Source organism: Siniperca chuatsi, linkage group LG6, assembly GCF_020085105.1.
Source record: "Siniperca chuatsi isolate FFG_IHB_CAS linkage group LG6, ASM2008510v1, whole genome shotgun sequence".
In the NCBI taxonomy this organism is placed as follows: domain Eukaryota; kingdom Metazoa; phylum Chordata; class Actinopteri; order Centrarchiformes; family Sinipercidae; genus Siniperca; species Siniperca chuatsi.
This window is the reverse complement of record NC_058047.1, coordinates 17,935,670-17,957,610: the sequence shown is the minus strand read 5'-3', so window position 1 is coordinate 17,957,610 and position 21,941 is coordinate 17,935,670. Positions and strand designations below refer to the sequence as shown.

At 40.6% G+C, this 21,941-nt stretch overlaps 1 protein-coding gene across 1 annotated transcript; it reads left to right on the top strand.

Annotated features, from left to right (window-relative positions):
- The first annotated feature begins 10,461 nt into the window (after positions 1-10,461).
- Positions 10,462-18,699, top strand: lpl (lipoprotein lipase). The gene is made up of 10 exons (XM_044199514.1): positions 10,462-10,726; positions 11,675-11,880; positions 12,486-12,665; positions 13,239-13,350; positions 14,216-14,458; positions 15,217-15,459; positions 16,208-16,328; positions 16,590-16,772; positions 16,917-17,024; positions 17,278-18,699. Exons 1-10 carry the CDS (start codon positions 10,627-10,629, stop codon positions 17,327-17,329), a joined length of 1,548 nt encoding a protein of 515 aa, XP_044055449.1. The 5' UTR covers positions 10,462-10,626; the 3' UTR covers positions 17,330-18,699.
- The last annotated feature ends 3,242 nt before the right edge of the window (positions 18,700-21,941 follow it).

Genomic DNA, 21,941 nt, shown 5'->3' with positions numbered 1-21,941 from the left:
TTATCTATTACTGGCTCCAAGTTGATTTTCTACAAATGGAGTTTCTCTCTTTCCACAGATAACTTTCCTCCTTCAACACACTGTAGCTCGTGTCATGAAGCACAAAGGATGACTCATAGTATATTACTGGGGAAGTACACATCAGGCTGTAAACGCTTGGATGTTAATTTGAGCTTCATATTAACTATGGAAAGTCAAGTGGACCATCCAAAAGGCACGTTACAAAAATGCCTGCCGAGGCTACAATTGTCACCTTCTGAGACTGTAATTAAAAAATAACTGCCCAATGTGGGAATCAAACCCCCATTCACCATTACCAAAGATCACACTCTCACTTTGAGCTATCTGTGTATATATATATATCTATATCTATATCTATCTCTATCTATGTCCAGAAGCTGTGAATGACCAGTGATGATCCTTCTGCAGGTTCACCTACGGAAATCTTGTTACAACTTTTACTTCCTTAGATAGTCCAGTTTGATCATCCTCGGCCTCCCTTGTTCTGCTTAGTGTACAGCACCCTGAGACTGTACACTAAGCAGAACAAGGGAGGCCGATGACCAGTGAGTGTCATAACCACTGTACAGGATGAAACAACAAAGATCCAGGAGTACATCAGGAAGATGGCCCCCAATGACAAATGGCTAAGTGAATACCTACGGCAGCAGAAACCCGAGGATGAGGAGGAGAATGAACCATCACAGAGAGACAAGCCCCTGCACGGCATGTACCACGGACAGACAACGCCATAACCAAGTGGCTGGCATACTGTACAGGAACAGCAGCCATGATTATGGGCTGGAAGTCCCAAGGTCAAAATGGAAGACACCTAAGGATCCTGTGGGACTTCCAGATCCAGACCAAAAAACTGGTAATGGCTAACCAACTAGACATCATGTTGATCGACAAACAACAGAAGAAGGCAGTGGTGATAGATGTAGCAATCCCAAGCGACAGCAACATCAAGAAGAAGGAATACAAGAAGCTTGAAAAATACCAAGGGCTGAAAGAGGAGCTAGAAAAGATGTGGAGAGTAAAAGCAACAGTGGCGCCAGAGGTAATCTGAGCACTGGGGGCTGTGACCCCCAAACTGGAGTGGCTCCAGCAGATTCCAGGTACAACATCTGAAGTCTCTGTCCAGAAGAGTGCAGTCCTAGGAACAACTAAGATACTGTGCAGAACCCTCACACTCCAAAGCCTCTGGTAGAGGACCCGAGCTTGAGGATGACACATACCATCCCACGGGGGGTGAGAGGGGGATTTTTAAAAAATATGTATATATATATAGACAGACAAGGCTACATAAAGCCTATCTTCTTTTTTTCTGGGAGTCAATAAAAATATCTCCCATGGGGCACCTTGTTATAGCCAGTATTAATCTGACTAGGGACCTTGGTCCAGTGTCATTAACATCTCTTTCTCTTGATACTTCCTGTCACTCTACCCTGACAACTATCCAATAAAGGCAACATGCCATAAAATATTCTTTAAAACTTTTTTTTAACAACAAATATGGCAAAGAGAAGTTTATTTGGCTAGTGTTCATATGTTCATAACTGTGTAATAGTATTAAATTAGACACATTTATGATTGTGTGTATTTTCAAAAATAAAGGAATCCCACAGCAGAAAGTACAGATTTAAAGCTTTTTTGAGCACATTGCTAGCTGAAATAATAAACACTCACTGTCTCCATCACTCACTGTCTTTGCATCTATGACACACTGTGTCCTTGTTCTGATTACTTTATTTATAAAGATTAAACATGACAATTAACTTGAGTTTTTGATGTTATTTGATAACTGCAAATAAATAAAACAATTTGTATAGGGACAAGTAAAAATTGACTTCGGTTGAGTAGATTTCTGACCCACTTACCCGACTGGGCAAGTGAAAAAAAAGTTAACACTGAACCCTGAATTATAGCCTGCCAAGGTAAGAATTGTAGCCTCGCCCAGGTGACGACTGCAGCCTCGCCTGCAGAGGGGTTCAATGTAGCCTCGGCAGGGGTTTTTGTAATGTGTCTGTTGGATGGTACACTACATTTCTGAGATGTTTATGGTCCACTTGGCTTTCCATAATTAACTTAATTAACTTAATTAAGTTTTAGTGCTATTGCTGTGGTCTCAAAGTCAAACTTGAGGTTTATTGTCAGTGGAGCGTCTTGAGGGTTTTGATGACATGATCAGGAGCCAATTATTGTGAGCTTTGTGAAAAACTCGTTCATGCTGATAAATATAGACTGGAGACTGATTTCTGTGCTGAGAGAGGTTTCAGTCAAATGAGATGCAGAATGCTGTCTGTGGTTAACATGAGGATTGGCAATGGATGCAGGTACTTATAATAGCTTATATTATTACTTTATACAATGACAATTTTTGGTGTATTTGAAGGTTCCCATTAAATAAAAAATGCAGTTCCCTTGTTGTTTCCTTATGTTCCTGGGTGCATTTGTTCCTGTCTTCACTGCCAAATATGGTTAATAAAGACATTTTTTGCATACTTCTTGCATATTTTATATATTTACTTATTTTGCAGTTGTACCCAAACAATTTGTTTTGGCCAATAAAATGTTATTATAGATTTTGTGGCAATACAGGTGACCCCTATCATCATATCAATTCTACACACCTTGATGCTCAGATTCTCCCAATTTTCTGCTGTCAATTTCTTTTTGTCCACTAGAGGGAGACATATAATCACAAATAGAAGAACTGGTTATTTATATTTATATTTTAGAAGTAGATGTTATTATTCAGATTAACTGACAGTTAGTGCAACTGTAGAATCAGCTGGAATAGCAACATTTACAACATTAAAAGCAACTGTGAGGACTGAAGGTTGCACTCACTGCATGGATGACAGCAGTGCTACATAGCAGAGGTGAAACAAAAATGGAGACATTGACTTGTGGGTGAGAGGATGTTGGGGATGAAATCAGGACATGTACCAGTGTCCCTGCGGCTGTCTCGCCTCTTTTCTCCTCTCGCCCGACTGACCGCTCCACCACCGCAGATAGTCCATCAGATGTGGAACGAACAGCTTAAATGAACATAACTGCGACCACTGGGGAGAGAAGCACACAGAGGCTGAGCTAGATAAGGCCGCAGACACTTCACGTGGACACACTTAAAGGCAGAAATATGTGTATGCAGGCACCCACACTGAGGTCAATGTAGAAGGAATGCACACACACACACCACTGATCCTCGGTGTCACCCCCATGCTGTGCAACATCATTTACCCAGATTCCTGGCCTTTGGAAGGTAACTGAGTTTATTTTCTCTGATGTCTGTTCTGATGAACCGTCTAACTGAAGTGTCCTCCATGTTTCTGTGTCTGTTGTGTCTCTCTCCTCTTTCTTTCTTCCTCCCTATTTCTACATCTAAATCTATTACACTGAAACACAAGCTCCTTGCCTGCAGCTGCAAATATGTAGCAGAGGTGTTTTAGTAAATCAATAACAGAGGTAATCACAGCTTTAATTTGTTTCAATTGTTGAAATCTTTAGTCTGTAGGGACATTTTCCTTAAATTAAAGCAGCACATATATCACAGAAGGGTTCTACAATGAGGATTAAACTGTTAAAACCAGACTGTAATGGGCCACTTCAATGCATTATGTGCGCTGTGCATCTTTATAGAAGTTTATTCATTTGGGTTTATGACCTGCTGATTGACTGCCAATCACAAGATGGATTTCCCATTTGGCTCTTATCTACCCTGACTGGCTGTAGACTTTACAAACTGGCTGTAGACTTTACAAACTGTAATAAATTTAGCTGTACTCTCTCTTTTCTCATTTCACAAACAAGGTTTCTCTCTTCCTTCATGATGATATGTGGAGGCATAGCAGGTAATGCTATGACTACAGCAGATGCCAGAGCCACACCTATGTCCTGCATGTGAGAAACAGACAAACGTGATGGCATTCACATCATATCACACAACAGGTTTTCAGTAAGATCGTCTGTAGTGTTTCATTGCTCTGAGTAGTTCACGTCTCTGAGTCAGTGTCAGCAGAGGCAGGGTTGTAATGTTTGTGTTACATGTTTGCATTGGTGTTATGCTCATGTGCATAAGCTCCTCTGTATGTTTGTCTGCAGGGCACCACACCTTAGACCCCCACAGGTGGATCCACCAAGTGCTTCCTTGAACAGCTGAGGGAAAACAAAGCTGAGACAACATCTTTATTATGTTTCAACAGAACTGAAGCTTAGAGCAACAGCTTGACCTGCAGAGAGGAGAAGGTGGTCTGCAAAGCTTCAGTGTTATGAGCCACAGAAAAATGCAGTATAAAGCTCTGCTAAAGAAAAATGGCTCCAATTTAGCAATTTCTATATCATTGTCAGACTCACAATGTTTAACAAAAACATTTTTATTCCACATATTTTTCTTCCTTGTCAAAACCTGGCGCCTACATTACCCACAACAACATTTTGGTCACAACATCATTTTGGCCGGAAATTTGGGTGTGTTTTGCTAGTGGCTCATGTATTCTTGAGCTCACGTCTTCGACTCCACACGCTCTCTCAAGTGACATCACTTGAGGCAACTTATGTCATGTTGTGTGGTATGTGGACCCAAATGCAGATGAACGTTGCTGTCTTGACGCCTTCTGGGAAACCCCCCCGGGAGGAAGCATGGCTCACACAGCTGCCCGCCTGCCCAGCTGCTCACCTGCACTGCGACCCAGCAGACGGTTCAGCGGCATGCTGTGGTCCAACCGGGGCAGGAGGCGGCTGTGATCCAGCAGAGACGAGGGGTTGTTGCTGCTGCGGTCCAGTAGGGAGTCCAGGAGGCTGCTGCGATCCAGAGGAGAGTCCTGGGACAAGGGGCTGCTGCGATCCAGCAGCGAGTGATTATCGCCGCGGAGCAGGCGAGCAGCGGTGCAGGAGACCAGCTGTGGGAGCCACGCTTCCTCCTGGGGGGTTTCCCAGAAGGCACCAAGACAGCAACAGACTGAGGTACCCCTTGAGATGCTGACTGGAGACTATCACACAGGAGGTAAGCATGCAGGGATATGAGCTGGGGACCAGCAGGCCGATGGCTGGCAGGCCGGGGTGCAGGCTGATAACTGCGAGGACCACCGAGAGCCAGGTGGGTGCCTAGGTATGGGTTTGGAACTGGGACCGGTTCGGGACAGGCAGATTTCAGGCTCAGGTAACCAAGTCTGACTGATAAAGGGCTAGCAGGGTGGCAGGGTTGCAGGCTGGGGTGTCTGGATATGCAGGTAGTCCGTGAGCCACTCAGGGATGGCGTCCCTCCGCCCAGGCAATGTCGAAAATTTTGTTTCTACCCGACATTTGATTGCCTCTCTGTGGGACTCGTCGCTTATTCCCCCCCCACATGTCCTTTAAGCACATCAAATCACGGACCAACTGGTCCGCTTCCTTGGAAAGGTTTGCTGGGTCCATGATTGGTCGGATCAGTCTGTTCTATGTGGTGTGGTATGTGGACCCAAACGCAGATGACCAGGAAGCGGTATGAGGGATTTAGACAGATGATAGACAGATATTTCACAATAAGCAACAACAGGACAAGATGGACGATGGGACAAATCCTTCATCTGGTGGAGGTCTGCAGCCAGAACTGTGATCCCGAGAAATCATGCATGCAGAAAACTCAGACTTTGTATCAGGCTGCTGGGCAGCGGCATGATAGGAATGATGCAAACTCTGTTTCCTGGCTGCCAAAGACATCAAGCAGCCAGACTGATGAAAAGAGAGTGAAGGCCAAACTTGAGCCAAGCTGGGTCCTCACAGTCCAAGACCTCATTAAGGAGAGAAACAAGTGGAGAGTCAGACATGAGGTTTCTGTCATCTGGGGCTAAACATTGTGAGCAAAGTCTGTCACCAAATGTTCTTGTCTGAGTTGTTTCTGACCTAAATATAATAATCTTTGATGGTCCTCTGAGCCTTTAATTTTGTCTAGTTGCACAAGGAACAAAACACGACTTAATTAACGATTTCATACTGTTTATGAGTTTATTCTCAGATAAGATTAGGTTGCAAAGAAATTTAACAATTAATAAGTCAACAGGAATTGAAATGAACATTGCGCTGCCTAATTCCACATGTGCAACCCCTTCTCACCGCTGCCAGGCCAGATGCTGGCATCTTCTGGAGCAGTTGAAATCAAAGTTATGAAATGTCTTCTTTCTCCTGAGTTGGGACATCAGTAAGTTGAGAAAGTCCGGTCTGACCAGACTGGTGCTGACTGCTGCATGCACAGCAACCCAAGTCTCCTTTTACACTAGCATGACCAGGTGCCTTCATGGGCTGAACATAGGACTCATTCAAGCTTCTGATCTGCTGCATTCCACTCATAACTTCAGATAAAACCACCAATACACGTGCAAAAGCGCTTATGTAATATATAGGCATGAAATTGAAAACATGTACTGGACACAGTGTGTAAAGGACAGTTGAGACTCTGTATGACCAGACTTACAGAGGACACACAGCAACAGATGTACAGTCTCCAACCCATATGTTCCTCTGTGTGTGCGTGCATGTGTGTGCAATCTGACATTGAACACGTAGTTGCTATTCATGCTTATTCCTCTGCACACACTGCACACATGCTGCAGGTGTATTCACATGCACATGCCTTATCTAACTGGCAAACAAAAATGTCCTCACGCTATGTAACAGTGCCTGTCTTGGGGTTTGGTTTCTGAACCGGACTCCACCAATTTAGCATTGCACTCCTATAACACTGTCAGACTCATGATGGACAGTTTGAAAAAAAGAGATAAAAATTGATGCAGCAGAACCAGAGATATCTTATGTATCTTTTTTAGTCCATGCATTCTTCTTCCTTGCCAAAACCTGGTGCCTGCATTACCCACAATGCCTTATCTAACTAGCTGACAAAAATGTCCTCATGCTATGTGACAGTGCCGTCTTGGGGTTTGACATCTGTACACGGACTTAGGTTTCATATATATCTAAATATATTTTTATATGTATGTCAAACATGATATAGTCTAAGTGAAGGCCGATGTTTCTGGCTTCATACTGATCTCATCATCATCTCTGCAAAAAACAAAATGTCTCACTGCGGGACCACGGAAGTAATTTTATCTGCTTGAAAAATGATTCAAGACTCATGCACGTCCAATAAACCAAACAAACAGTGGTTAGTTTGGACATTTCTGTACATGTTGCATTCGGCATACATTGGTCTTTGCTGATGATCTCTAACCATAATCTATGATCTCTTAAACTCTCCATTTTGACGCAGCTTGATTTCCCAAGAGGAGTATTGTAGATTATTTCCCTCTTGCGAAGCTTTGTGTTTGTTGTCTTGCTGGTTCACTTACAGGTAAAGTGAGGGCTGAAAGGTTTGTAAAAGGGGCACACACAGTGAACAGTGGATACAAACAAGAGGCACGCTCAGTGTATGTTAGATATAAACACCCAAACTTCCTGTGCATGTACACACACACACACACACACAAACACACACATATCCTCACACGGAATTCATGCATCAATTAGATTTGTCGTTAAACTGCCAACAGGAGTGTATAACACAACCTTTTCATGTCACCCTTGAATAGAGGAACAAAATACTGCCTTCCTCACACACACGTCTCCTTCTCAAGTCTTTCTGCTGCTCTTTTATAACCTTACTGTGTCTTTAGTAGGAGACTCGTAAAAGACTAAATTCCCGCTGAGGAGCCTTACTTTCCAAGCAATTCTTTTCCCTCCTCTAATGGATTTCTGAATGGACAATTACAGCTAATATCCCCTCTGGTATTGGCTAATTAGAGCTTTCTCTTTACCTTTCATTCCACAAGTGAAATTAACCTCGTGATTGATGAAACCATGATTCATGAGGAGCTTTTTTCTTTGACATTATTTACTCTCCAGTTGACTTCACGGCCTCAGCAAAAATTCATGAAGGGCTTTTCATCTCCTGAAGTGTCTGGACAGTAAAGCCAATGAAGAGAGTGGAAACATTCAACATATTTATGCTGCATCGTTCTGTAAAACCGAATCCCTGTTTTCCTTTTTCCCAGAATCAGCCTTCTCAGTGAGTCATCAGAATGGATGGTTATGTTGAGGATTTCACCAACAGGCTGCTTAAACACATGTTTATGAGGTTTATGTCTCGCTTTCAGAGATTTTGTGTGAGCATGACTAACTGTATGTTGTTGTTATTTGGTATTTAAGTTACACCTGTGACTTCACCTGCGCAGACTTCACCTGTAAACACATGTATATACTGGAGAAATAAAAGAGACATATAAGGAAACACAGATGAAAGTGTATTTATAACAAATTTAAATATTTGCAATCAGTTTCAAAACACCACCTTAAACATTCAGCAGATCTATGAAGTAGTCTGCGTGGCTCAACATTGCTCTGCACTTTCGGAGACTGCAGCTGAAGAATGTGAAATACATGTGCAGCCTTTTAGGTTGGCAAGGAAACAGGAGATAAAGCAGCAGCAGGAAAGTGAAGGAATTCCTCTCCAGTAGGAAATGCTATATTCTCTTTGCAGTGATCTTTTCATTTCCTCAGCAGGTCTCAGGGTAAAATGCCAAACTAATTGGAGATCAAATGGACTGAATGACATATCAGATCTGTATACAGGCCAAAACACCACAAGTCAGATTTATTCTGCAGATCCTGTGATAAAACTCCCTTTTCATGAAGCTAAACATAATTTGGATGATGGTGCATGGGTGTGTCTCATGCAGGATATGACATTTCTGCCCTGTCGTTTATCACTGCGGGCCTCCCTGTGGATCAAGTAAGCGCAGTGAATGTAGAGATTGACTGAGATCACAGACTAGAGGATAGGCGTTGCTCTTCTCTCTAATCATTGGTTTGGGCCTGTTGGTCTGGCTTTAAGCATCACCTTCCCAACAATCACTGGCAAACACATACATACAAACACACCTAAACATACAAAGGCATACATATACTGGAACATGTAAGATAAAAAAATATAGAGCAGCAGTTGATTACTGAGGACGGTTCAATCTTGCAGAAAATGTTGGTCTTTCATGAAGGAAAAAGAATCAGTTTTTTCTAATTTTTTGTATTCATTCAAACTTATTTAACAGCTCATTGGTGTATCACCTTGAGATTTCATGACTTTCCCTAATTTTATGAGAATTGCTTATAAACCTGATGATGTTTCAGAAGTCTGCTGCAGAAAATGTCACTTTACTTCTGTTTGGGGTCTCAGAGACTCCAGCTGTAAAACATGGTTAAAAACAATAGTTATCTATCTGTGATTCTGACAGCACTTTTTACGCAGCACTACCCCTCCCAAATCCCCAAAAAGTCTATTTGGATTTATGATATTGGAGTTTGTTCATAAGAGATCAAACAGGTAGTTAGCCCTCTCTGGGGTCTAATTGTCCCCCCAAAATAAGTAACATCACTTTGTAGGTTAAAAAGTAGTAGTGAAGTCTTTACAGGGGAGACCTTTCTTGGACAATAGAAAGTATCCTTAGGGTGTCTGTGGCTCATTTTTTTTCAAGGGAACACAATAAACAACTGGGCCTTTCCTCGGAGTCACGCTCCACATGTGATATCTTAATCCAAATCTCAAATCCGGTTTTAGAAGAATAATATTTCTGTAGATTAAACAACATAGTATCTCACACAGAACTGATTCTCTGAAAGACGAATGTATATCACGTTTAAAAACATGGAAACTTTATCCTTTCCTATCAAACATTATGTGGTATTAGGGTGCTGACATCAGAGAACATACTGTACAATAATATTGTGATGGAAAAATATCTAGGCTAGAAGTCAGTCTGTTTTTATTGCCCGAAGTTTAGAGAGATAACAGAAATGTAAAATATTCGCACGCAGGTGTGTGGCATTAAAATCATCATAAAACTCCGACACATGGGCTCAGAAACATTTCTCTCATGCCTGTTATCATCCTCCATGTGTCTTTGATTTCGCTGGAGTTTTTGATCTTTTCCGTTGCCCCCAAGTGCCGCAAAAGGGTTTAATATATCACTAACAGGGACCATCTTTCTGCATTGATTACTGATTTAATGGTGATACTTTAAGTACATATTGCTGATAATACTTGCATACTTTTGCTTGCACTTGTACATTATTGGCTTAAAGGTCAAATATTTCCCCATATAAATTCTTTCTTCTTTTTGTCTTTTTCAACAGCTTAATATGAATGATGAAAAAAATACAAGATTCATATTCATAAAAATACATTTTAGCCTAAAGTCTGAGGCAATTTTCCTGTACTTTCTTATAAATGACCAACAACCTAAGTGATAGCTGATAACTGACACTAATGATTCCGTTTAAATGAGTCCAGTGCGCTGCGATGGCTCACCTCTTTCTGTGGAGAGGGTTGTGAATGATGAGCTGGTACAAAGTTTAAACTCCGCCCCCTAACTTCCAGCCAATCATGTTTGAATATTCAAATGAGCCACACATAAAGATGACTTGTAGCGGCATCTGTGACAGACCATAAGAAACTTTACTTGTAAACCGCCACGCCACACCACTTTCTATCCGGTCCTCTGTGTTTTAAAATACACGATTGGATACAAAACTGGTCGACCGACATCCAGAGAACTTTTCATTCAGGATATTTTTAGTAAAAAAATTCTCAATAATATGGGAAAAGAAAATATCTGTTTTTTAACAGTTTGGATAATTTTGGGAAAAATCTTTGCAACTTTTTCTTCTGACCCTGAACCCACCACCACTGTGTTTGGTAAGACCGACCTATCAGTATGTTCGCCTTGTGATAACTTATTTGGCAGGATATTATTTTCATGATTCATTCTAATGAAGTAAACATATGCGGGAAGCAGGTAAATTAACGTGTGCGTTTCCGTGTTGACCGGGAGTAACCCCGTGAAACGCTTTCAGAGCTCAGGTCTGCAGGTCTGCATCCCATTTCATACCATTCATGTCCATGTGCGCATGAAGAAAAGCTGTTGCTACAGGCCTTTTGTCTGATGAAAGAAAAGAGGGAAAAGGAAACATTAACAGTAGAAAAAGTATTTTAGTATTTTAAATTCAAATTAAATCTCATTAATATAGAGGTTAACATGTAAAAATGTATTGTTTAATTAGAAAGACATCACCTCCTTTTTAATGACATTCTTCCACTTAAAACCATTTAGCTTTATTTGATTTTTGAAAAACATTACAAAACAGGACTCACTGAAAGAATCTAATTAGTTTAGAGTTTTTTTTTTATTTAGGAAATCCAGGTTTTTTATATTATATATTATTATATCAATATTTTGAGGTTTTATTCAATTAATGCTGGTTGAAATACAGTGCAGACAAAAGGGGGCGACACTGCCATGCTCTATGATTCTACTGGTTGACTGAGACACACTGGTGAGATTAGTGGTCACTTAATATAAAAGAGAAGAGCAACAAGGTTTTGTAATTTGCATAAAAAAGTTTGTTGTTTGTTAATTTCAGTGTGTTTATTTTGTCTTCTGTAAATGATTTTTGATGACACAGTGCTTCAAATTGCTGCCTTATTGTTGTATGGATGCATAGAACTGGAGGGTGTAATAATTATAAATTAATTAATTAGAAATGTACCTGTCAGAAACATTGATTGTGCATGCAAACTACATTTCTGTCATACCATGATAATCTAATAATGGACTGCATACTGTTTGTGTGTGTGTTGTAACAGTAAACACCACAGTCACTGCTACTCCCCTGCTAACTACTGCTGAATGGATCACAGACTACACTGACATTGTGTCCAAGTTCTCCCTGCGCACAGGGGACATCCCAGATGATGACATGTGCTACATTGTGGCCGGCAGGCCAGAAACCATCAAGGAGTGCGAATTCAACTCAGAAACACAGACCTTCATTGTGATACATGGCTGGACGGTATGTCAGACTTTTATGTAAAGTTGTCATCAGCATGCAAAATCATATTAAAATCACATGTGTCGTAGATTTCTGTATTAGTCTTAGATTAGTCTATCTTATGGGTGCCTCATTTGTTAGTTAAGTATCTATTTGTGTAATGTGCATGTAGGTAATGTGCACAGTTCTTCTTCTTATGCCCCACTGGCTCTGAGATACTGATGTAGTGAAATTATTTCACAAATATCAGTTGAAATAATGCTATAAAATGGTATGTTGCATGGACATACAATAGACAGAGTTTGAGTCTCGCCAATGCAATGTTGAAATAACAAACTGATCATAAATATTGAGCCAAATCCAAATTGATGAGCATCTGTGCAGTATTGTGTGACAAACACAACAATAAATACACATTTCAGAGCAAACGGGCTGAGAGCAGTGAGTTAGCTCTGCAAACAGTCTATGCATCTCCTCCCATAATGTGATTTAGAGCCAGTCATGCAACAAGATTTGAACCTGATGGCTCCTTGGCTTCTCTCCAGGACACAGAAGGAATAAATTATGCTATACTGCAGCTGACCCCAGAAATGTGTGCGCTCTTGTGTGTGTGTGTGTTATTATAGGTAACAGGGATGTTCGAGAGCTGGGTGCCCAAGCTGGTGTCTGCTCTCTACGAGCGTGAGCCCAGCGCCAATGTGATCGTGGTGGACTGGCTGACCCGCGCCAACCAGCACTACCCGACCTCTGCAGCCTACACCAAACTAGTGGGCCGCGACGTCGCCAAGTTTGTTACTTGGATACAAGTGAGTGTTTTCATTGAACAGTATCCAGCTGGATCATATTTCTCACATCCTCTTTGTTAACAAGTGGATTTGGCCTTCTGCCTTTGGGTGATCAAATTATCACCGCAAAGAAATTAGAGCAGCAGGTGAATTTGTGACAAATTTGTAGCTGACGATATCATGTTTTTGTACCCAGCGGTGCTGTTGCGGATATGTTTGCCTACTGGTTATGATTTTAAACGCCCTATAAAGGCGTTTTATAGCCCTGTCTGTGGCTCACAGCAGCCTCTCAGTGCAAGGCTCAGTATTTAGTGGAGACTAAAGGGGTATTCATTTGTTTGTCCTTTGTTTACATGACTTCCAAGTTTAAACCTTGAAAATTTTTGGCAAAGCATAAAATTACACAAATTAATCCTTGTCTTGGATTATGTCCCAGACTCTGTTAAGACTTGAACAGAGTGCTGCAGTGCTTTGCCATGGATAGCCTACTATTTGTTTTAATCCCTCCAGCAAGTCTGCAGGATTCACTCTAAACTCTTTTGAGGCATGTCAACATGTTCTTCTGGAACATCTCATCCACCTACCCCCTTTCAGAAAGAGCTGCAGTTGCCCTGGGAGAGGATTCATCTGCTGGGTTACAGTCTGGGAGCACATGTGGCTGGAATCGCTGGAGACCTCACTGATCATAAAATCAGCAGGATCACAGGTGAGAACATAAACTTAACCAACAGATCATCATCTGCTTAGATTACAGTAAACATTATGAGCACATATATATTTAATTGATTATTGGCTGTAAGAGCAGTTTATTTTATTTTTGATTAGTCTGTTATGATTGATTACAATAGAAGATTAACTGAAGGTGAATTCTGCCTTAATCAGCGCAGTGTGTTGCCTCCTCCTTATACGTGTATCAATCCAATTATGACCACATGTAATGTACTTCAGCTATAAGCATTTTGGCTTATTTGATAGACACTTTTAATATGTTAATCTAAATTTAGTCTCTGAGCCAATGAATTCATGCATGCAAACATACCATACCATAATGTAATATATGGCCATTATTCTTTCCAGCCCTGCTGCAACACAGCGCACCATTGAAATATGATCTGTCGGCCATTTCTTTTCCGGGCCCGTATTGAATGTGTGCGTGTAGCCAGTCGCTGTCAGTTAGTGGGTCCAATCCCCCCATTTGTCAATATGAAGTTTATCCAACTTTGAAATCTCCCTAACCTGCTTAGAATAACGGTATGTTTACTGTGATCTGAGGCAAGAGCCCATTAAGAACCCACAATCACTGCTTTGCATTGTTCTGAGCTTCAGTGGTTCTGCAGAGCTGCACGTGGAAAAATTAGTCCAAATGAAACACATACTCCAAAGTTGTAATGTACACTTTTATTGGTAGATCAGTCCATAGACGTGATCATTCAAAAGACACTTCTTTCTGCCTGTATGTGTGTCTTTATCTACACACTCTTTCTTTATGGAGAACTGTGCACAGTACAAACTAATTCTTCCAAAAGTGAAACAACCAAAGCACCACCTTTGCCTCACTCTCTTTTTTCTAGGTCTGGATCCTGCTGGTCCCACTTTCGAGCATGCGGACAACCAGGACACTCTGTCCAAAGACGACGCCCAGTTTGTGGACGTCCTGCACACCAACACCAGGGGCTCCCCGGACCGCAGCATCGGCATCCAGAGACCCGTGGGCCACATCGACATTTACCCCAATGGAGGCACTTTCCAGCCGGGCTGCGACATCCAGAATACATTGCTGGGTATCGCATTAGAAGGCATCAAGGGACTCCAAAGTATGTACTCAAAATACTCACTCCTATTCATTCTTCACTGCACTTCTGCTTAAGATGATGCTTTGGGTTTGGTTTCAATTTGTATACTGTTGATGATGTGGTTTGCAAGCACTTACTCAGTGGCAGTAAGTACAGTCAGGGTGGAGTCTACACTTCAACTAGATGACCTGGATTCATACCTGCATGTTGGCATGCATCTGCCCTTATTATTAGACTCCACTGGCCAGTAAGTTGTGTCTAAGTGAGCTATAGGCCAGATTTAGGGAGAAAATCATCTCCACCTCATCTGTGTGACACGCTGCACTATAAATACACATCTCTGCCCACATTAAAGTGAAGAATTTGCAACAACAGTGTTGTAAATCATCAAGATAGGCCTTGTGTAAGTTAACATGGTGTCAACAGACACTTTGACTCTATAAAAGCTTTCAGGGCTACAATTATAATATGTTTTCCTCCAGTCATAACAGACAGATTCACAGTATGTCACAGTCATGTTCTGTTTTGTGTGGAGATGAAAGTCTTTGAGATGAAAGTTTTGCTGGTTCACTCCCTCAGTTGTTATAATGTGTATAAGTGTTTTAACTGAGCAAGACAGAACTAAGTGAGAAATGTGATCTGGGTCAGCATTTAGTCGGACACTGATATATCAAGAGTCTTAAAAGCCACACATGAGGAAGACATTTTCTCTGTTGCATGACATCATCTGAGAGAAGACACAGAGGTTTTACACCTTCTGTACTCTCTGTGTGCTGCAGATATGGACCAGCTCGTCAAATGTTCCCACGAGCGCTCCATCCACCTGTTCATCGACTCTCTGCTGAACACTCAGCAGCAGAGCATGGCCTACCGCTGCAACTCCAAAGAGGCCTTTAACAAGGGTCTGTGCCTCAGCTGCAGAAAGAACCGCTGCAACAAGCTTGGCTACAACATCAACAAGGTCCGCAGGGCCCGCAGCACCAAGATGTACCTCAAGACCCGTGAAATGATGCCTTACAAAGGTAAACATCAGGAAAAAAGGACATGTAGAGAGGCATTTGTAGGTTTTGTGTTCTGTACAATGCAAGAAAAGAGAAGAAATACATTGAACTATTGTAGAAATGTCTGGCTGGGTTTATGTACTTTAGTGAGGATTAGTGAGAGTTAATTTATGCACATACCTTAACTGGAGTAATCCTCAGTGTATGAGCTACTGTTGTTAATGTACTTAATGTGGATGTGACTGCTTTGAGCTGGAATAATAATACAGTATCAGTACAGTTAGTGGGAAACTCTTAATGCAGACAGACATGGTCAACAAGTAGCAAGTATTCAGGAGGTCACATGAAGAAGAGGTCATGGGTATTTTAGTTTAAGGTAATGCAACACCGCTCGCTGCATGTGATACACTAGCAATGGAAAAGTTTATTTAAGAATTACAATTTGGCAGAAGTCTTTTTGTCAGACATTTTGTGAAGGATGTTCAAATGCATGTTGAAAGATGAGTATGTTTAGTAAATGGCTATTTATTGTAGTAATGAATATATATGAGGGTGTGTGAATGAAGCCAACCGGGATTTAGCACAGATCTGTGTTTAAATGCAGCACTGTCACATGAAGACAGAGAGAGATCAAGGTTACATAAGGGCTTTTCTAGTATTAAACTGCCTTTAAATAGTGCTGTGAGAGATGTTGGCCAGTTGTTGGGAACACGTCAAGCTGTGAGAGAGTGTGTCCAAAGTGTACAGCTGTCTGTTTCTTCTCTCTTAGTTTTCCACTATCAAGTGAAGGTGCATTTCTTCAGCAAGGACCAACTGAGCTTCACGGAGCAGCCAATGAAGATTTCTTTGTATGGAACCCAAGGAGAGAAGGAGGACATTTCCTTCGTCCTGTACGTACATTAAATAGTGCAAATTTTCATCCATCATGTGAAATTTAAAAACACACAAACATGGGTGTGGAGATTACAAGAAAAAGTAAACAGATGGTCAGCAACAGTGTTTCCATTTATCCTGCCTCTAAATAAAGACCATAAAGGCACTCGTGCTGCATACATCACACACATACTACGTATGCCTTTATTGTTCCATGTAGAGGACAGTCCAATCTGAGCAGCTGAGCTTTGAACATTGTTCTTCCTTTCACCCTGCAGGCCGGTCCTGAACGGTAACACCACTTTGTCCTTCCTCATCACCACCGATGTGGACATTGGAGACCTGATGATTGTGAAGCTGCGCTGGGAGAAGGATGCAATCATCAGCTGGTCAGACTGGTGGGGCAGCAGCAAGTTCCACATCCGCAAACTGCGCATCAAGTCTGGGGAGACCCAGTCCAAGTAAGTTCTTAGTCACCACCACAAAGATATGATCATCTGGAATAAACTAGAATAGATCCAGTGGCATTTATGTACTTCAGACTGGTGACTTTTTTATTTTTCATTTCAGTTTTACTTTAAATTTTTTTTACTGTGTGATTCCAGGGTGATCTTCAGTGCCAAGGAAGGAGAGTTTGTCGACCTCGTCAGGGGAGGAGAATATGGAGTCTTTGTCAAGTCAAAAGAAGACAACATGAGCCGTAAAGAGAAATTGTAAGTTGAAGAGAAGCTTCCTTTATAAGGAGCTTGGAGTGTCCCATCTGAATAATAATTACTCTTTAGTGGTTATTTATTGTCAGTTATTCATTGATGCATTTCAAAATCATCGATAAAATGACTGATTCCATTTACATTTGAATTATGCTATTTAAAATAACTATTTAAAAAAAAATCAAGTTAACTACAGACTCCATACATTGTCTCCTCTGATCACATTTGATTCACTGTTGTCTTTTCTTCTTTCCAGGATGCACAAGCTGAGAATGCAGGGCAGTCTTTTTGGCCAGAACAGCGCTTGAAGTTGCACACACGAACACCCGCCCATCATGCACATCAGCCATCTATACATACATAGCCAAAGACAGACAGCACACAGCAACACTGGGAGAGCCTTTGCAAGTACCTGGACATTTACTGAATGCTGCGTTTTTCTGATTTTCTTCCTGTTGTGCCTCATGACTTCAGCTCTCAGTGCAACCAACACAACCTCCTCCACAGTGCTGGAAATCTACACGTGAGCTCTCTCCTGTCTCTCCTCAAATTCTGCTACTGAAAAATGTTACAGGTTTCTTTGTGATGATGTGCTCACATTTGACAAATTTACACCTTCAGTAGCTTTTGCTGCATATCCTTGTAATCATTTGTTTATGCTTTTGTAGCCTATATGTACTGCTAATACTGACTTTGATGTATTTTGAACCCCTGAACTGGTGTGTTTTCTTTGCCTATGTGAACTTGGATTATTGTAACTGTATAAATGATTCAGAGTGAAAGGCATAATTTAGGCACATCTTTTTGTTTTGTTTTTAAATTTTTTAAATGTGCAAAGTAATCATTTTGTCCCTAAAGTTTGTCTTTACCTAACCTCTATTTGCTAACAATCAACAGGGACCAAAGAAGTATTTACTATCTACTGAATGCAGAATCACAACGGTCTTTGTAAATACTTTTTTTAATCAGTATTATACTGTATATATATATTTTGAATATGAGTTATGTGTTATATATATCTGATCTCTTGAAGCGTTTCTTGTTCTTTGATTGCGTTATTGTTTCACTGGTCACTTTAAAAGGCTCTCTGTCCCCTGCAGCCACTTAGATGTTAAGGTCACTGAGATTGCGGTCCAACAGAGATATGCATTTTTTAGTTTTGGTAATTTTTTCATGAAATTGAACTGAGGCCACTTTTTTAAATGTTCCAGTAATGGCTAGGTGCTCCTCAATTACTTCATGAATGGGTTAACAGTGTCTCATCTGCAACGGTTTACCTCACTGAGTAAGCTCAGTCTACAACGTGCCCTTAATTTGAAAGGTCAAACATTGCAGAATTGCTGAAAATAAACATAAGCAAGCCTTGGTAATATGTGATGGACTGGCCTATATGATAGCCATAATACATCTCAAGAATACTTCATATTGTATTTATTGAATGTACATTCATATATTTGTATATTAAGCTGTAATATATTTTGGCAGGCTTCCATTGTCATCTGTATTTTTATAAATGAAGCGTTTTGTGATTTTATGCACAAGGCTTTGGAAAGATCGATCAAATTGGTCTCCATGCCAGCTGTTCAGTGCATTTACTTTTATGAACTGATATGCAGTGCACTGTATAAATGAAGAGCCCAGGATGGTTTAATAAAGAGATAAATCACATATTTCAATATTCCTGACTGCTCAAGTTGCTTTTAGATAATAATTAAATAATTAGATCATCAAAAGATTGTGGACCTGCATTGGAGATAAAATTGTCACTCACCATTTCATTGATGAGAAACACTGCCTTGAACATGTGTAAACGTGGCCAAGAATTTCCACATATCTCTGTGTCCGATGTCAGTGCGATCAGCTATAAAACATCTGCCTGGTAGCAGCTCATTGATTTTAAAAGCAGGTGAAAAAATATATTTAAATGTCAGTGATGACAGTTGATCCCTCTGAGAGAGCCATACCTTGAAGAATGATGGAAATTGATTTTAACCTAAATGTGCTGAATACTAAACTATACTCCATGCGATACCAGTTTTGGTAATCAAAAATATTATTGTATGTTTATTGATGCAAAAATTCACTCTACTTCAATCAGTGTCTATGCAAACTCAGCATGGTTACACCTCATGTCTTGAACTAATCACAGTGAACACACATACAGATTTACACAGTACTTTGCTTACACTGGAACATTTCCCGTATTTCTATTATGATTCTATTGGCACAGTTGTAAATCAAAGTCTGATCATTCACAACTGAGAGAAAAGAAAGCTGTGATTCCAGCTCCTGTAAAGAGAGTTTTATAAAGTTATAAACAAGTCCTGCTCTGAAATGGGATATGCAGTATTTCAAACAAACAAAACACCACATATAAACTGACATATAACAAAAAACACACTGAGCAGCTTGACACCAACATCCAGAGTTAAAGGTACCCTGTGGAGTTTTTATTGTTATGTTTCTCACCAGAATACAGTGTACACTACATTATGTATCTTTAAGGTCTGAGAAACATAAACACATTTCCTTCCTCATATCACATTTTCAAAAACTGTTTTTGACTACATTGTTCACTGTTATTTAAAATATGGCCATTATTTGATAGCCAGTTTTTAGCCATATGTCGTTATCATGGTTCTAGGGCTGGCAAGTTTTAGTGTGAAATTTCTTCCAACTGTTGGATGGACTGCTGGACCCTTAGTCCTTAAGGGATGAATCTCAATGACTTTGGTTATGTTTTGGTGTTGTGGCAGGTTTTGAGATTAGTTAACCACTCTAATCTCAAAACTAATGTTCCTGTCAGCCTCAGCTATACTTTGAGATTATGCTACCATAGTGTGCTAACATGCTAACTGTATGTAGTCTGTAGTCCAAACTATACTATTTGCATCCACATCCGTGTGAACCCCAACATTAATGGCCACAGGGACACGACAACAAGTTTTTGGACTATACTGTATCTGACACTGTGTTTGATATTCAAACTTTCTCTCCTACAAAGCTCCAATAAACTTGTCTGATATTTGCCCTTCTGCCCGACGCCACCGTCAGGACAAACTTTACTTTAATCCATTCAGTGACTGTTTTCTGGGGACATTCTATCTAGTTACAATCCAACTGTAACTGTCTACACAGGAGGCGTTTCAGCCCTGTGTTTCAGTCGTCCGTACCACACATGTCTGATGGAACAGATATGTTTTTATTTTAGGCAATATGGCAGTTTACACAGGCTGCGAAACAGCTCATGTTTCACTCGCACTTTACGCGCATAGCTGCGACCAACTGTATGTTATATATTTTAAGTCTAGTTTCTTCCGTTTTATGCATATAACAGTTGTGTATTGGGCTCTGGGCCGGAACATGGGTGACCTACACTTCGTACTGTGCCTAAACACATCCTGTTTATACACTGACGGAGGACTGTGTATAACTGCAACAGTTGTTTATTTGACTCTGCTGCTGCCCTGCTGATGTGCTGCTTTCACTACGCAGCCTGTATAGACACGGTGTACTAGTCTATACCAACAATATAGGGAAGCCACTTATCAATACATTGCTCTGCAATGCCACTAGTGGTGAAAAGCCGCATAGGGTGTCTTTAAGTAGGTTTTTATTGATATTGTTCAGCTGAACTACCTCTCCCTTGTGGCTGACAACTGTGTTAACAGTTATTCTCGTCAAACACAAAGGTCACTGTAGATCAGCCAACATCCGAAGCCACTTAAAGCCCATATCCAACATGTTTTGATAGTACAGAATTATAGCTGGTTGTTATCACTAAGCCAGCTTTGCTAAAAATTCTAAACATATTCCATAACACTGAACCAATCCACAGTATGACTGAGAAAAAAGATATGTTGTATGATGATTCCTTGAGTTTGTGGATTAGTTCCTCTAAAAGAGATTCCCACTCGACTGTGGAGAGGCAGGAAAGGCATTGAGCAACAGTTGGGATCTGGACAAAGTTAATGAAGGGAAAAATTGCATGACGCATAACTAATGCTGCAATTATTCTAGCTGGTTGACACTTGGAAGGCCAATCTGCCCCTCAGCTGACAGCTGTTTTAAATTTTATAATTGATCAGATCCTCAAGTGACTAAATCTTCCAAAGAAAAATGTTCACTTTAAAATTGGGATAATGAAGAAATAATGATGCATAATCACAGCTTTCCTCTAATCATCAAACTTGGCAATGACCCACATTTAACTCTGAAAGATCTCTCAATACATAACAATAATGCACTGTGAATTTCTTGTTGACCACTGAGATCCACTGGCTTTTCCAGTACTAAGAGGAAATTCACAGCTACTTTTGAGAATGAGTTGTTTCTATAAAGAGTGAAGTGTAACAGCTCACTGTCTGAAAGTATTTATGACGTATCACTGACACTGTACAAATTTCATAAAGCATTTAAAGATTTTGTTACATTTTACCCTGCAACTACTGACAACTGGTGCAACACTGGAATAGTTAAATTTCTGACAACACCCAGTAATAATGAATGCAAGCATCAGTATCATGCTGCCCTGAGAACAATTGTGTATGACAGATGAGTGTTAAATACTAGCTTAGCAAATTGGTTACAGCTTCCACAACATTACAAAGCAGATACATTTGTGAACATCCATTTTCTCTCTCTCGCTGTGGTCACTGTAGGAAACATTCCCTCATGAATTTTTGTTGTTAGTGGATGGGTGTCACAAAAGCTTTTTAGTTTTCAGATCATCAGTGAATAAAACAAGAAGAAATCTGTGCTCCAGTGTGAGCCTTTTAATGAGAAATAGCTGTACAAAATACATGAAACAATATTAACTTTTTGGCTCAACAAGATGCACCATGAGGGAATTCTCAGACTTGTATTTGTGAATCTGGACATGTGAAACATGTGATCATGTGCCATTCCTAGAAATAAGCT

Bases quoted from the DNA above. Each gene is read 5' to 3' on its own strand.
- lpl (XM_044199514.1), top strand. From the start codon at position 10,627: ATGGGAAAAGAAAATATCTGTTTTTTAACAGTTTGGATAATTTTGGGA. The intron at 13,351-14,215 runs GTGAGAACATAA...TCTTTTTTCTAG, and splicing joins TAAAATCAGCAGGATCACAG to GTCTGGATCCTGCTGGTCCC. The intron at 17,025-17,277 runs GTAAGTTGAAGA...TCTTCTTTCCAG, and splicing joins ATGAGCCGTAAAGAGAAATT to GATGCACAAGCTGAGAATGC.